General features: G+C 53.5%; 1 protein-coding gene across 1 annotated transcript in view; it reads right to left on the reverse strand.

Moving 5' to 3' along the window:
* Positions 1-4,616: 4,616 nt before the first annotated feature.
* Taf4 (TATA-box binding protein associated factor 4) overlaps positions 4,617-17,084 on the reverse strand; it is a 55,427-nt gene continuing 42,959 nt past the window's right edge. Inside the window, exons 4-14 of the mRNA XM_077109205.1 lie at positions 15,834-15,953; positions 14,941-15,063; positions 13,000-13,089; positions 12,330-12,575; positions 10,320-10,467; positions 9,758-9,872; positions 7,642-7,811; positions 7,169-7,299; positions 6,280-6,405; positions 5,486-5,542; positions 4,617-5,035 (exon numbers count right to left, since the gene is read on the reverse strand). Coding sequence (XP_076965320.1) covers positions 4,901-5,035; positions 5,486-5,542; positions 6,280-6,405; positions 7,169-7,299; positions 7,642-7,811; positions 9,758-9,872; positions 10,320-10,467; positions 12,330-12,575; positions 13,000-13,089; positions 14,941-15,063; positions 15,834-15,953 — 1,461 coding nt within the window. The 3' untranslated portion in view covers positions 4,617-4,900. The remainder of the gene's footprint in view (positions 5,036-5,485; positions 5,543-6,279; positions 6,406-7,168; positions 7,300-7,641; positions 7,812-9,757; positions 9,873-10,319; positions 10,468-12,329; positions 12,576-12,999; positions 13,090-14,940; positions 15,064-15,833; positions 15,954-17,084) is intronic.

The raw sequence follows: 17,084 nt of genomic DNA on the forward strand, positions 1-17,084 counted from the left end.
CCAGCACACCTGGCCCACAGGCTGCCAACAGCCCCAGAACCCACCTCCACACTGGTGAGTGGGCAAGATAACCCAAGTGCAGCAACCGGCAGCTGCTACAGAGCCGAGGGCAGAAGAGCTGCAGAGGAGCGAGCCCAGCCTGCCCAAGCAGCACGGCCAGCTGAGAAGCCAGAAAGGGCTCTCCCTCAGAGTAAGGGTCGCACCCCAGGGCAAGACCCACCGTCGCCAAGTCTAAGACCGTGCCCAGAGCACAGAGGGACTGAGAAACACCTTGACCTTTCACAGCTCCCTACAGTGAAAGAGCCCACACAATCCAAGGGATGTGCCGCTGACACTGTCTGCCTGCTAAACAAGACTTCAGGGGAAGGCACCGAGTCCAGAGCCTCCCCGTGACACCCACAGCAGCCAGCATCCCAACTACACTCACAGATGCACAGAGAAGCAAGGAAACTTGACCCCAGACAGGAGGAAGGTATCAACAGAGAAAGAATAAGACGGCCCAGGTATCAGACTTGACAAAAACTTCACAAGTTATGTTCAAAGATTTACAGGAAAATATGGCCTCAGTAAGGGGCAGACAGGAAACCTCAGTCACTAATTACAAATGAAAAAAGAACCAAACGGAAATCCTAGGATTGAAAAATGCATTCACAAATGAGAACTTCCCTGGAGCCTAACAGACACCTGGAGATGGCAGAACTCCGTCTGGTTGAGAACCTAAAGACAAAGCAGCAGGAATCATCAGGCTACGGAATAGAGAAACACACGGGAGTAAGTGGACACAAGCCTCAGTGCCTGCGGGCAACACCCACAGGTCTGACATGACCGGAACTGGAGTCCATGCAGAAGAAGACCAGAGAGAAAAAGCAGAGAAACAAGGGCCGTACTGTTTCCAGCACGGTGGGAAGCTGACCTCAGAGCCTCAGCTCAGAGGACCTGAGGCCGACTGCCCATCCAGAAACCACGCTTCAACACAGAACCCAGCAGGACAACCTCCCTGAAGTTCTGCGGGAGAAGACAACAAGCGCCCAGAGCCTCAGAGCCCTGAGAACATCCCTCAAAAATGAGGATGAGAGTCAGCCACTGAGTAGACAGGAGTGGGGCCAGTGAGGACGTCCTTCAGAATGTCATGAAACAACTACTTACTTTCAAGTCAATGGAAGTGGAGCCTGGGTCCCCAGCAGACCTGCATGTGGGGAGCCTGAGGACCAGGCTGTCCTTGGAGCCAGAGGGACGTGGCAGTATAAAACCCAACTGCAGACACTGACTCGTAACTAATTGTAGATGTGACCCCTTTGCCCACCCAATGTTAAAGCCAGCCAGTGGCGCAGACAGTGACCCCAAGCTCCTCCTATCAGAGCAGGGGGCGGCCCCCATCAGGGAGGAAAGCTGGTGGGTGCTGCTGGGTGCTGCTGGTGCGCCTGTCAGCCAGGGCAGCAGCACGCCCTCAGGAAGAAGCGTGTTTGCCTGGCCAGCCCAATCCCAACCACACTGGTCTCTCTACAGACCACTGGACCTAACATGGGGCTCCGTACGTCACCCGGGGATCATGGGAACCCCTTCCTCAGAGGCCTGTCCCACTACCTGTCATGGCCTTGGAAGCGGGGAGGAAACTGTGGTCCCTGAGGCCCACACGGCCCAACAAGCACGCAGTGAACAAGTAAATCCACACAAGAACCAAAGCAGGAAAATCCACTCCTGAGCTCAAGGGAGAGGTGCCTCCTGGGTGGTCGGGACACCCGAGAGGTCGTGTGCGTGTGACAGGGCCTCTGTTCAGAAATGTGAGTGGTCAGGCACAATGGCCATGCCTGTAATCCCAGTGGCTCAGGAGGCTGAGGCAGGAGGATTGCAAGTTCAAAGCCAGTCTCAGCAACTTAGTGAGGCCCTATAACTAAATAAAATATAAAAAATAAAAGGAGCGGGCTTGTGGCTTATGGTAAAAGTACCCCAGTACAAAAAAAAAAAAAAAGTCAACCATGAGAGAGGCATTAATGGGGATCCATTCTCTTCTGAACAAATTTTTAAAACATGAACTGAGTCAGCTTTGCCAGACACCCTAAATATATGTGACTAGAGATAACGTATGTACCAAAAAGCTTAAAGGAACACTTTACCATGCTGGTGTTCTCCAAACCAAAGTGATCTGTAATGGTAATCTCCTTCAGATTTACAGAGAAATAGCAAATTTAATCAGGTATTTATTTATATCTGGGGGGGAATACTGGGGATTGAACTCAAGGGAACTTAACCACTGAGCCACATCCCCAGCCCTATTTTGTATTTTATTTAGAGACAAGGTCTCACAAAGTTGCTTAGTGCCTCACTTTTGCTGAGGTTGCCTTTGAACGCGCAATCCTCCTGCCTCAGCCTCCCAAATCACAGGAATTACAGGCGTGCTCCACTGTGCCCAGCTACTGAGCATTTACTTATGTCATTTAATGTTCTGTAACCTGTTATCAGTAAGATATATAAAATTTTGTGCTACTTTTTACACTGGAATAGGAATTTAAATGTATTTTTGTGAGGTAATAAGGAGAGTCTGATTTGTTCAAAGGCTGACACTGCAAAACACAAAAGCACTTTGCCACTTTTTCTATCAAAAAAAAAGTTAGGAGTTCTATTTTTGTTTGATTCATGTTTCAGATGTAATGCTGTACTATATTACTTGTCCAGAGCCCCTCCTTACCTGAGATAAGGCTCTGCCTCTCACCCTACTAGCATGGCTCCAAAGTAGACTAGACCTACTTAGCTCATTTAAAGTTGTGTTCAAAGGAGAGGTTTTTATTGTAAAGATTACTGTCATCTCAAAATAAACAGGGGACACAATAAAAAACCAAATAAAGGTTTAGGATTATAAAAATCATGTTTCTTGGTTCATAGCTATAACACAAACTGAATGTTCTTTGCTACTGCTGATTTCATTTTATATTTTTTCTTGTAAAAATGTATAACTTTTGTTAATGTTTTGCAGAGCCACTGATTTGAGACAATAAGCCTCACCTACAGGACAGACAGGATATAAAGCTGGCCTCCAGTACTGATACTGACTCCCACTTTAAGACTGGTGAAACTGGCCTGCTGGATGTTCAAAACAACTTGGAGACCAAAGTTAAAGAAGTAAAAAGGCTAAGGTAAAAACAGCCAATATTTTGGCCCTCGTCCTCTTAGGTCAGCCAAAATTCAGGGAACAACAGGACTTCTGTAAGGGCTCTACAAATCCAGTGAGTCACCTGACCTGTGATCAGGGGGATCAAGAGGATCCTAGAGAGCAGGAAGACAACCAGTGCACATTCTGAAAAAAAAGGAGGGTTACTGGACAGGAAATGTCCCTGATGCTTCCAAGGGAATCCACATGTGGTCAGCAAGACCCTAATAATCCCAGCAGATGGCACAACTAGTAAAGGAAAAGCTAAAGGAGCCAAGAAGCTTCTCACAAGTTCCCAGAGGGATCCCTGACAAATCTCCGTGGACTCTAACAGTGTGTACCAAAGAGGTCAATTTCCACCACCTTGGTCTTAGACACTTGGCAGGAAAGTATGATGAAAACACAGCCACACACGGACATTTAAAAGATAAGACAATGGTTCTTTTGCTTGAGATATATGTGTCAGTCCTGCTGAAAGTCAGTAAAACTGGGAGGTTATAAAGGGTTAGGGTTTTTATACAGGACTTACTGGTAAATATCAGAAAAAACTCTGTCAGAATCACGTTTGTTCTGAGTCAATCTGAGACCCTCTGGGTTTTCTGTTTTGTTCTGTTCTGTTTGGTTTGGGTGGGGGGTAAGGAAATTATGAGCTGCTGCTCAGACCCCTCCTCTAGAGTTGGCAATTCATCACTTCCAGCCTGGAGACTTGATTCTAATCAAGACCTGGAAAGAAGACAACTTCAACAGAGCTGGTAAGGACCTTCCCAAACGCTCCTCCTCACCGGGATGGCCATCTGCTGAAAGGGCAGAAGTCATTACCATGGGCCTTTCCACCTCAGGAAGTTAGCATGACTAGGTGAACGGTAATGCCAAAGGGTACAATGAAAATGAAACCAAGAGGTGTAACAAAGGAAAAGGGGACCTGTGGGAAACAGAAAGTTAGACGGTCCATTTACAGAATATAACACTGCACCTTAACTGGGACATAAGATTGAATTGTCCACATTTTAGCTATAGCCCTTCCCTTTGCCCACCCAATTTTAAAATTAGCCAATAGCACAGACTGTAACCCTCAGCTCCTCCTATTAGAGAAAAGGGCAGCACTGGGTGGACGGCCCGCCCAGGTGTGCTTGCCAGCCGGGCTCTGAAGTGCACTCCTAGGGCAGGAGGAAGGTCTGCCTTGCCCACCTCCCAGCACCATTTGATTCCTTGCAGCACCTCGGTATCTCTAACAGTAGCAAAGAACCAAGTGCACCAGAGAAGGCAAGAAAACAGGTAAATAAGAGATGATGTGGTTTTTTCCATGAAATTTACTTTTTAAAAAATCAACAAATTACAGCAAAAATAACAATGTATTAAAACTAGGTTTGTAACAAACAAGAAACTAACAAAACTCAGGCACAGGTACGCACAGGGACATCCAGGGACATCCATGAGGGCTATTACCCAAGCCTGTGCAGCTCACCCTCCTGCAGGTCTTCTCCAGCCCCTGTCCTTCAGGCACGCAGCCAGCCTCAGGCTCGCTGCTTAGAGTGTAAGTTGCCCTGGAGTCCCTCCCAAGTCTCACCAGCAAACCATGGTGACCTCCCTTTGTGCAAACTATCGATACCCTCAAGAAAGTGGAACTGAATGTCAGTTTCAAACGCAAAACAGACTCCAAGGCGGTGGGAGGACATGTGAACCTAAGCGTGGGCTCCAGTGCGAGTCTGCCTGCTGAGGAAGGGTCTCTAAGACGCTCCCTTCCAGACCGCCCCCTCAGTGCTGCCGTACCTCTGCTCCGGATCCCGGCCCTGCACAGTCCACTTTCCTCTTTTTCCTGGGCCCGATCGCTGCCAGGGCTGTGAGGTTGGCATCCCGCTGTCGCATCTGTGCCAGCTCCTGCTGCTGCATCTTTATGTTGGAAAGAAACAAGGACCATCGCTTCATGCATGTTTTTACTTAACAGCAAAAGCAAAGGTGCAGATATCAAGCGCTCTCTGAAATTTTCTAAACTGTAACTTCTTTAGTATTTTGGCTTTTTTTTTTTTTTAAACAGTGAGCATATTCTGTAACTAGAAAAATAAGCATTTTTAAAAAGCAATGGATGCTCAACTTAAAACACCCAGAGAGCAAGAACAAGTTTAAGTATAGAGAATAAGTCCCACCCACAGTCACTGTTAAACCTAAAAGCAGGATACAAGCTGTCTGCACTGGAGAACACCGTTGACAGGATATCTTCACATTTGCAGCATTTTAAATAGCTACATCAACGCCATGCTCAGGAACCCCATGTGGTCTCTCCTGTCAGTCTATGTGACATGGACTTCAAGTGACAGTGGACCCTGTGGCTGGTGAGCTCACCTCTTTCGCCTTCTGCTTCAGTCTTAATTGTTCTGGGTCTTCTTGTCTGGATCGAGACTATTTTTGAAAATTAAAAGGAAAACCAAATTATGACCTAAATGCACATCTCCTAACAGATGTGTTAACCTTATTCATTTCACAACATTTTCTAGGTTCTAGTTTTTTACATGCTTATAGCCAAAGGCTGGAAACCTCAGCTGCACACTGTGGGGAAAATCATTATGCTTAAGAAACATCAGTGCCACCGGATGCAATGGATCTTAGGGATGGTCTTGACTGACGCTACCAGTTCAGCACAGGTCTGGCTCATTGGGTGCAAAGTGGGCGAGGCAGCACAGCCTTGCAGGCTCTAGGGCTGGGGCAAGGGCTGGGGCAAGGGCTGGGTCCCAGCACCAAGCCCCATCCCCTGCGCCTCCCAGCAGGCCCTGCTGGCAGCATGACCTCAGTCTGACTCTCGCGATGAGCACGAGGCGCCATGCTTGGCTCGGAAGGCAGTGTGGGACTGAGCTGTGGTCTGGTGTGCAGCAGGAGGCTGCCCCACTGCACTCTGCCTTAGGTGGACTGGACCTGGAGGACGGAAGCAGCAGGAATCTAAGGAAGCTCTACATTCTGAGGGCAGAGAGCGCTCAGAAGCAAACAGGCACCACTCTGCAGCTCCACGTACAAGTGCCCGGCCACCTTTCCTTCAAGGCCAGCACCAAACACCACTTTGGTTACTCAGAACCCAGAGTTATAGGCGAGTTTGTGAGAGCGGACGGGGGTCCCCAGGGAGCTGGGAGCAGTGCAGCACTTGCCTTTGCTGCCCGCATCAAGATCTCCCTCTCCTGCTCATCTTTCCTCTGCTTTTCAATCTGATCAAGCTGTTCAAAAAATTTGAGCTGAGCCCGGACATCGCTTGCCTGCTCGTATCTGTCATCATCCTACAGAAAAAAAAAAAAAAAAGCAAAAATATTGTCTGTCATGAATCTGGAACCCAGCAGGCTGGATGGTCTGTGCACAAGCCCCCGCCCTGGTCTGTTCCCATCTGCAGTGGACACAGCCTCCTCTTGTCTCCCTGGATGACTCCACCTGCTCACGGTCAGGGTAAAGTCTCATGCTGTTTATTTTGGGGTCTCTCGGGACAGTTTCTGTTTTATATACTTTGACATCATCTGACTTCATTTTAAATTTCCCACAGTAACACAGAAACATTTAAAGACAGTGGCTGAGTGTGTTCTAGACACTGCTCTGAGGTGCTGACCCTGGCCCAGGGAGTGTGCAGCACCTGCCTCTCCCAGCTCCCGGCCACTGGTGTGACTGCTAAAAAGGAAGGCACATTCTGCCTTGCAGATCTGCAGCCTGCAGGTTCAGATCAAGGCCAGGGAAGGGCCTGGCACCTGCAGGTTCTGGGAGCCCTGGGACTGGGGAAGGGCAAAGACTCCGTGATTTCTGAAGCTGTGGGTCCACCTTCCAAGGTGTCCTCCCATCAGAGCACCCTCCCCCACGTTCCTGGCCTTCCTCCCTAGCCCAGGCCTACAGAGCAGCTGAAAGCCCCAAGTGGCTAAGAAAGTAAGTGCAAAGGTATTCAGGGCACTGGGGACACCGCCACCCTCTGCCCAGCATGGACAGACAGCTTCCAGACAGCCTGGATGGTCAGGGGTCGACAATAGAAAGACATTCTCCTCAGGAAAACGGCCCCATTACCTTATAGGAGAAGTTTTTTTGCTGAGCCGTTTCAGATATTTTTTCTACAAGATTCTGTAGCCTTTGCTGTGTGGCATGGGATACATAACTTACTACGTCTGGATGTAATTCCGTTATGCCGTGCTTTTTACCTACAGAGCAGGCAAAAAAAAAAAGTATTTTAAGATCATTTGCATGTCCTCCTGGGGTTGCTACCTCACCGTCTCTCCCGACACTGCTCTGTGCACTCAAGGGACCGCCCAGGCAGGAAGCGTGTAGAGGACAGTCAACTACCTGACAACCGTCGCCATCAATCACACGAAAGTCACAACTCAGGCGAACCCCACGCCAAGACAGAGGCATGCTCACCTGCAGCCCACACACCCGCCACAGAGCTGCTCAGGAGAGCGCGCTGAGTCTCTATCAAAGTCACAGAGCACCAAGCCCACAGGTGGACTCCAGGGATCCTGGTGGCGCCCGCAGTGCAAACTCACCTATTTCCAATATCCTTCTCTGCAATGGCGCGGGGAGGAGGAAGGTGTCGTCCTTACAGGACCGCGTCAGCGTGCCCACCAACTCAGAGTTTGTGGCCAGTATCCTTGCACTTTCTTCCGACAGGTTTACTCCAGCCATTGACGCAACATCATTAATGTCATCGTCGTCCCTGGCAAAAAGAGGGAAAGATAACTCACGCTGCACAGAAAGTCATCAGGAGCAGCGCTGAGGTGGCTCTGACTTGGTGACAGCAGGCATGGGGACAAGAAGCTGCTGGTTGGGTCCTGTCTTCTCCAGAGGAGCCTCTCTGCCTTACTCAGCACAGCACAGGCCTAGAGCTGAACTTGAGTTTGCACGTGGCTGTGAAGGAGACTCAACCAGAGTCCATGCCACGTCCAGGACAGCAAAAACCAACTGCTTTGAGGGTTTTGCACCATGGGAAACCTTTTTAAAAAATTTACTACCAGCCAGGCACAGTGGCTCACACCTGTAATCCCAGCGGCTCGGGAGTCTGAGGTAGAAGGATCACAAGTTTGAGGCCAGCCTCAACAATTCAGCAAGTCCTGTCTCTAAATAAAACATAAAAAGGGCTGGGGATGCAGCTAAGTGGTTAAACAATGCTGGGTTCAATTCCTAGTACCAAAAAAAAAAGGTTGGCGGATACAGTGGCACTTGCTTGTAATCCCAGCAGTTTGGGAGGCTGAGGCAAGAGGATTGTGAGTTCAAAGCCAGCCTCAGCAAAAACCAAGCACTAAACAACTCAGTATGACCCTGTCTCTAAATGAAATACAAATAGGACTGGGGATGTAGCTCAGTAGTCGAGTGTCCCTGAGTTCAATCCCTGGTACCAAAACAACATTTACCACTAACATTAATTTATTTTTAAAACAATCACAGGTTCTCGGAAGAAGAGCACCAACAACTCTCCCACTTGGGAGAGATGCCCACTTGACACCCACCATGTGGACACCTACTCCCAGCCACCTGTAGCCACCAGCCCTCTCAGACCCACCCACACACGACCACCACCCCAGGAGCGTTCAGCTTGATACCTATCCGGTACTACGGGGTGGGGTGGTGCCTCCTCGGGTGATGGGCATCTGACAGGGAGCCACTATGAGGCCGAGTACTGGCCCTAACCCTCACCCAGCCACACTCCACCCAGTGTCTGGCTTCCTCACAGGGGCTCAGTTCCGTCTTACCCAAGGGCAGCCCTCTGCTATTTCACAGTCCCGGCAGTGGCCATGGCCACTGAGAGAGGCACCTGGGTAGCTCATGCTCCTGCCTGAGCCTTGCTCTGACGGGCAGGTGGCCTCCACTCAACACCCTTCCTTGCCCAGTCCCAGTCAGCCTCTTCAATACGCAGCCCTCTTTCCTTCAACAGAAAACAGCTCTCAGAGGACAAGGTCGAGCACCAGACATTCACCAGACCTAAGGTATGAGCCGCCACATGTCAATCCTGCATCAAAGCCATCAGCTGTCTGTAGCTTGTCCTCTCTGCTCTACTTCCAGCTCTCTTTCTGGACAGCAAGACAACAAGTCACCCAGGAAAGTGGCTCACTGACTTTTCTGATCCTTTTAGTAGCTGGTCATCCTCCCTTTCCCACCAGGTGACAAGCACCCCTGCTGGACCATTGGGGCTGCCCAGCCCTACATGCCTGATGGCTTGAGGGTTGGGGCACCTGAGAAGGGGAAGTGCCATTCTGCTTGGTCTCAGTGAAGGATAGCTTATAGCTCTAGGACATGTCCCTGTAAGAGCCTCTGTACCTCAAGGGGATGCTCAGACTGGCCCTTAGCAGAGACCAAGGCAGTGCAGCCCCTTGAAGTGCTGTGAGCACCTGGCCTACGAGGTGCTGTCTCCGAGGTGGGAACCTGGAGCATTGGCTGTGGCAGGATGAAAGTGCATGTCCACCAGCGCCAGCCAGCCAGCACCTTCCCCTCCTGCTGGGGGAGGAAGCAAGCCTCCCAGCTGCAGCTCCAACAGATGTGAGGTCAGGATCAGGGAAAGACTCCTTGAGGATGTGGCTGCCAGGTGCCCACGGGAGCCCCGAGGGCGTGGTGAAGGGCACGGGGCTCTCCTCCGTGGTCTCCTGGGGCGCTCAGGCTCATCCTTACCGAAACGAACCTCCCCCAGGCTCCTTGAGCTTGTTTTTCTGTGCGGCTGCTGCCTGCGCGGCGACGGCAGGAAGGGCTTTGGTTCCAGGTAACACAGTGGGCTTCACCACCGGGACTGCAAAGCAAGGACAGCAGCGTGGGGCTGTCAGCAGAGGCACAGCCTGCCTCAGTCTCCAGGGAAGGGACGTGCTCGAGAGCCAGGCTGCAGCCACAGTCCAAGCCCATCCGGAGCATTTCCCTTCCCCAGCCTCCTGGAGCACAGGAGTGCCAGCTGACAAGCAGTGACAACAAGGCAGCGTGGGCGAGTGCCCTGGAGGCTCGGGGCCTGGAAGGCTGAGGCCCAGGATTGCCCATGCCAGGACGAGTCGAGCAACACAGTGGGATCCAGTCTCAGAAAAGAGACTGACACAGGTCATTTTCCAAACCACACTGGTGATGTCGCTAGCTACACATCACAAATGCCACCACTGAAGTCCATCTTCAATGGTGGGTCTGAGGCCACGCTGTTCCCTCAACAGCAGCACGCTGAGGCTGGCCCCACTGAGGCTGGCCCTGCCCTCACCTGGCTGCAGCTGGTTCAGCTGGATCTGCTGGGGAGTTGTGAGCATGATCCGGTTGTGAGGCTGCCGCAGGGCGACCATGGGCGTCTGGGTCAAGGTCACCTGCGGAGGCCGGATCAGGGCTCCTGGCTTCGGGGGCTGCTGGATCACCTGGGGCAGAGCCAGCAGAGCACAGCATGTGAGCACACTCCCAAGGGCACCAAGTCCCTTCACCTGTCCCGTCCCACCCGTGGAGAAGCTCTAGGAAGACACCTGTGCTCCTCAGCCCCAGGGGGCAGAAGAAGCCTGGCCCCAGAACCCAGGCCAGTGCTCTGTGTGTGGGTCCACAGGGCCAGGGCAGGGGAGAGGAAGCGCAGGTCTGCTGCTCCCAGGTTGTACAGGGCAAGACCAATCCCGGATGGCAGCAGTATCAGACCTCTCTCCTACTTGTCAAAGTGACACTGCCGCCTGGTGGCCACAGGCAAATGGTTTTTCCTTAGCTAAGTTTCCTGAGATGGGTGACCTCTGTGTTGGTCTGGGGGGCTGAGCTCCCCCTGAACTTGGCTCTGCAGGGCCCTGCGCTCCAGACACAGCCTGCTCCTTGTTACTACCCCACATGCTGTGCTGGGGCAAGTCCCCCTACTGCAGGCCCTGCCAACTCCACTGTCCAGACCCTGTCAACACAGTAGGCTCCAGAGGTGGTGGTACTGACCACTTCCTGTACTGTATCCTACCCCAGAAAGCAGGGGTGCAGGGCCACACGGCTCAGATCTACATGGCCTTGCTGCAAACCTTTGGGGGCTAGGTGTTTGGCTAGGTGTTTCTGACTTTGAAAAAGGTGCCCTAGTATGTGCACACTATGACATGAAGTAGTCGCAGGGGACGGGGAGGGGGGGGGTTGGGTTAAAGGAGCATTTTGCACAGGAGCCATTTCTGCAAGGAAACATACAGGTTCACACCAGACAGGCTGAGTCCCAAGCAGCTCCACTAAGGAGTCTGTAGAGCACCAGGCCTTGGTGTGAAACAGACAGATCAAATCCCCTGGCCAGTCAGCTGCACACATAGACTGCAGCCCTACTGCTGAGCACAGCACACTTCCAAGAGGAAAGTTTATGATGCTACTGGAATAATTGAGGGCCAGAGGCCAAAACTTCCCAATAAAGAGATAGCCCACAAAGTCTTCCTTCAACAGAGTTCGCCTGTGGGCTAGTCAGCTGTAGTGACTGAAGAGGACAGTTCCATCTTTACACAATGCTAAAGCAAAGGGTACACGATCCCCAACAGGGACCCCAGGGGCGGAGAACAGCCCTACCATGCCCACTTCCCTTCCTCCACACCTCACCCTGCTCTCACTGCAGGAAGGCCCACCAAATGCAAAGGCCAAGCACTGAGTGGGCACCGCAGAGCCTGGCCTGCCTGACAGAACACAGTCTGCAAAGAGGCCCAGGAGCTTGGGGAGTCACTCTCCAGCCGCTCCGAGAGGGACAGAGCCTCTCGAATTGTGTAAAAACTGCCTTTCTACTCTGAGGAGTCACCTGCCTACAGGGGAAGCACACACCACCCTGCTCCAGTGGAGAACGCGGCCTCAAGACGGAAGCTGGGCCAGCTCCACACTGGAAGAGAGGAGCCGTCCATCAGCAGCCCAGGTCCACCTGCGCACCCCCAGAGCACACCAGCATCACCAGCCGGCCACCCCGTCCAGACGAGAGCCCACCTCTGGCCCCACGCCCAACGCCAAGGTTTCCCTAACCAGAGAGGGCACCCACCTAAGAGACACACTATGCCCCATGTCGGGAGGTGGCAGGCCTGCCAGTGCCAGGGAGCATGGTTCACCTGACTGGGAGGCAAACAGAACTGCGGGGCCTCTGCTGCTGGCTATGGTCTACGCTGGAGATAACACCCAAGCTGCTTCCCTGCGGAAGCTTCCCCACCTGCCCAAGGAAAGGGCTCTCGGAGCCGTGGCTGGTATTTAAGAGGCCAGCAGGAGCGTGGGTAGGCACTGTGGAGGACCAGCAAGGCTGGCCCCTTCATACCAGTGGTGCAGACTGTGCCTGCTTGCCAGGGCCCACCTGTGTGGGCTGCGTGAGGCTGATGACAGGGGGCTGCAGGGCGCTGCTCACGGAGGCGGCCGTCTTGCCGGCCGTGCGCTGCACGGAGCCGCTCAGCACCACGGCCGTTAGTGCGGTGGTGGCCTGTGAGGCGGGTGGCTGCTGCTGCTGGCTCTGCTGGATGAAGGCCGCGGAGTCGGGGGTCAGCTGTCTCAAGGCGGGTAAACTCCTCTGGAGGAGACAGATGACAGAGGTCAGGGGCAGCTCAAGCGCAGGGTCCGCTCCTTAACTTCAGAACCCCCCTCCAGCTCAACAGAGCCTGCGGCAGACCCCATCACTAACCCTGCCTCCCCACAAACAGGGCTGTTCTTGCGAAGAACTAAAATTTACTTTTAAAACAAAACAAACAACAAAATCCCCAGTGTTTTTTAAAAGCCTTAAATGTAATGCCAGCAATGGTCACCTAAGACAATCTCACACCCAGAGTATCCCCTACTTGGTGAAGTGTCCCCGCTTCCCGGGAAGCAGGGGTGCTTCTCTCCACCCAGGTGCAGCAGAATGGACCGACCGGCGTCAGGGCTCAGGGTTATGGAAAAGCTCCTTTGGAACAGAACTGACTTTCTGCCCTTATTGCAGGTGCTCGGCTTTAACTCACCTTCAGGAAAGGCACGAGGTAAGGTTGAGGTGAAGAATTGAGTTCTCGGTATAACCTGCTAGTGAAATCTTCGGCTTCGATCTTCCCATCCTTAAAAATAAAACCCACACGGACCCTGCAGTGAGGCAGCTGCACGCATCGGCTCCTACTCCACGTCACTCCATACTGGCAGCAGCAGGTAAGTCAGAGTGCCACACGCAGCAAACTTGGGCCCCCCACGCACAAGGCAGGTGTTCACCCAGGACTCAGCCACATCCCTGGCTGGCCAGGTTCATGTCCACAAGTTTCTTACTCAACCACTGTTTTCCCTCAGTGCCTACACCCCAACCCGTGGATGCCAGGCACTGGCTGGGAGACAGATGGGCCTGAGACAACTTCATCATCACAGCCACGGCGTGAGCACAGGGAGCACAGGCCATGCAGACAGCATCAGCCCAGGTAGGATCAGGACACCTGGCAAGAGGGACTGGCTACGTGCCTACTCCTGCACAAACCAGAGGAGGGGCATGAGGGTCCACAAGAGAGACAGGGACAATTCTGTTCCAGAAATTTCCAAGAGAGTTTTATGTAAAGGCCAGGAAATCCAACCAGACAGGGAGGAACTAGACCTCATGCCCCTCTCTGCTGTGCTGCAGTGTGGGCAAGTGGGCAGAGGGGCAGGCGAAGGCCTGGGGGCACTGCTGCATCTTCCCAGGACTGGAGAGCCTGGACTGAAGGTGGCAGTGGGCAGAGCAAAGGTGGGCTGTCGAGAGCACCTGTGTCCGTGAAAGTCTGGGACCTGGGGCTCATGGGTCTAGGAGAAGAGACAGCCACCAGGGTCCTCCCGATACAGAGTCTGGGGACAGACGCCATGACTAGGGCAGGTTTCTGGAGGACACCAGCTCTCTTGCCAAAGCAGAAGCACCAGCAGCCAGACAAGGGACTACCCAGCAGGGAGCACTGGGAGTGTCACAGGAGGAGCCTCTCCTGTCATGAGCCACTTGTACTCAAGGCTACTCGCTGCTGATAGCCAAGCCCAGCCCTAAGTGACAGGTCAGAGGCGGTGGCCAGCAGCATCCTGGGCTACAAAGAGGTCATGTTAGAAAGGGTGGACGGGGCCACTGGGGCCCTGGGAAGGATGCAGTGCTTTGGGGGCAACTGCTAGAGACAGCTGAGGAGTGAAGAGCAGCAGCAGGTGGAGAAGGACTCAGCCTAACAAGGCTGCAGTGCTGGGCTGGCGGGGCGGCCTCCCCTGCAACCCCCTCTGGGAGAGACGGCCGGCAGTCCAGCTGTGCATTCCAGTCTAGGCCAGCAAACTCCACCAGCAGAAAGAAAACGCAGGACTCTGAAAGTCCAGGAGATGTTCAACAACCAGTTTCCTCAAAAATAAACCACAGGAAAGAAACAAGAGCCAGAGGACGGAGGTGCACACCTGGACCTAGTGTGTATCCCGACTTCACAGACACTGGGAAGGGAAGCAGACCAGGTGCACAGCAGCGGAAGACTCCGCCTGTGTCAGTGTGCCTACGCCCATCAGCAACCGCCCTAGGTCAGTCAAGGCATGGGAGTGCAGGAGGTGGCCAGGGTGGGCACAGATGCAACCCCCTGCACATGACCTGGGAAAGACGGCTGGGAGAAGGTGCCACTCCTACTTCACGAAGTGCTTGAAACTCTCCATTTAAAAGCGGAACAAGTGGGGGAGGGAAGAGAAAGAAGGCAGACCCCTAAAAACATGCCCGAGAGGTGCATCTTCAGTCTCGTTCCTCCTCCCGAGACGTCACACACTCAAGTGACAGCCACCTGCCTCTGAGAAGGGCCCATCACACCCTCTCAGGCAGGAGATGTCAGAGCACTGGCCTGCGCATGGCAGGCTGGGCAGCACCCGGGCACATCTGACAGGGACACAGCTGCTCTGTGCTCATCACACCAACGTGAGGCAAGGGCACTCCCCGCGCTCCTTACCAGTAAGTTCTGCACCAGTTCTTTCACGTTAGCCGCTGTCTCTGTGGACTGTTTACCAGATGAAGCCAGTTTTATTAACGTAGACAGAAAATTTTTACATTTCTTCACGTTTTCCATGGTTTCCTGGATTCAAATAAAAAGAAATAAGGTAAAAACTCACTAAAGATTTTCACCATGACCTCTGTTAAGCCAAAACGTGCACACTTGGAAAAGAGAGGTAAACGCTGCCTCTAAGCTGCTTTCAGGGAGGTGAGCTGCCCCTCGGAGCTGCTGCTGGGCACGGCCCCCACAGGCACACGCCTGCCTCGCACTGGCCCAGGAACTCCCTCTAGGAAGGCAACTGAGATGACCAGAGTGCGACAAGAGGAAGCTGCAGGATATTCACCTTGGTGTTGCTGACCACCGAGAGGGACTGATCCCAACCCTACACAGGTCCCAACTCCAAGGCAGCCACTAAGATCCATGGAAAGTACTCGGCAAAGCAGCACAAGGAAGCAAGGTCTAAGTCACCATGCCAGCTGCCCAAGGTCCAGGTCCAGAGGACACAGACAGTAGGGCTATTCTACAGCCTGCAGTGCCCTGTGGCCATACGTCATTTTGTCAAACGTGACTGCAGAGGCTTTTGCCATTCCCAAGTCTGTACTGTCTGAAACCTCAGTGGCCCCTGCCCTCAAGTGCCCCTCATGGAGGCACAGAGGACAGACAGCAGAGCCTGCCTCACGCTCCTACACCTGCAGCCTCCGTGTGCCAGTGCTGCGAGCTGGCAGGAATGGGACTGGGGCCCTCTGCGTCCCAGCCAGCAGTCTGGGACAGAAACCCAGGGCAGCTCAAAGCCCCGCTCTGGCTGGTGAGCAGCAGGTGGCTCTGGGAGAACTGAGGAGAGGTGGTCTTACCGTGGCAGCTGTGGAGGCGCTGGCCGCCCCTGGGACCGTGCGCTGAGGTGCCCCTGCCTGCACAGCTGTGGCCGTCCCGAGTGAAGCTGCCTGAGCAGAGCCGCCCAGGACCAGCTGAGGCTGCAAGAGTCCAAAGCACGAGGTGAGTGCCTCCCATGCCGCCAAAGCCGGTGAAAGATAAGGCTTCCTGCAGAGGGGGGACCCGGACAGCTGAGGGCCATGCCGCAAGACACACACCTGGAGACCCGCCACAGGAACGCGCTGCCCTCCGGTGTCTAGAACTGGTCAGGACGACGCACCAGTACAAGGCACATGGTGGCAGTATGAGTCATCTCGGTGACCACCATGCCCTCCTCAGAGTGGGCAAGAAAGGGGAGCACTCCTCAACTGCAACCTCACACAGCGGCCAGCCACCATGGCAGGCCCAGTCCCAGCTCCCCTCGACACCAAGCCCATCTCCCCTGCTCCCCACAAGGGGCCACAGGAATCTGACACTGGTGGTCAGTGCCAGCACACTGCTGGTGGGCAAGGGCACCTCTGCCAGACAAAGGGACACACACCAAGCAAAGGGGAAGCCAGACTTCACATGGCACGACAGCTCCCACCTTGGGCCTCAGATCTCTAAACTTTCAAAATTTCTAGTTTACATGAAAAATTGTGATACAAATATTGACTGTTTTTTTTTTTTTTTAAATCAGTGCTTTTCCAATTTATAAATCTAACTGTCACCATCTCATTCCTCCAATTTTTAAAACACTGCTCTTTTCTGAAGACAGAGGGCAGTGCGAGGCTGAGTGTCCAGCGCTGGAGGGCAGGCGAGGCCTCTGTGCAGGCTTCCTCCACAGCAGCAAGGGTGGACTGCCTTCACTCACGGAAACCACCAAGCAGCATACTTCACAAAGAAAACGTGCAAGGGCAGACCAGGCGGCCAGCGGGAGAGGGCAGGTGCCTGTTGGGACAAGTGACCCATCCCCCCAGCTGGTGCCCGGACAGCCTCCCTCCTTCAATGATCTTGTCTTCACCAAACCCAAGTTGAGAGCTCAACCAGGAACTTCACTCCGTCTCAGAAACCCACCAGGGAAAGGCAGTGACAAGGACAGGGCGGAAACTCCTCCCGGGAAGCCCCCTGTCCTACTCTGCTCCACTCAGCTGCTCTTCAGCCTGCACTCCCACAGCCACCAGCGGGAACAAGGGACGGGCTCAGGAGAGACAAAGGGGGCCCGGGGCCAGGCTGCACTAGGACCCCTGCCC

The sequence above is a fragment of the Callospermophilus lateralis genome, chromosome 3 (assembly GCF_048772815.1).
Source record: "Callospermophilus lateralis isolate mCalLat2 chromosome 3, mCalLat2.hap1, whole genome shotgun sequence".
NCBI lineage: Eukaryota > Metazoa > Chordata > Mammalia > Rodentia > Sciuridae > Callospermophilus > Callospermophilus lateralis.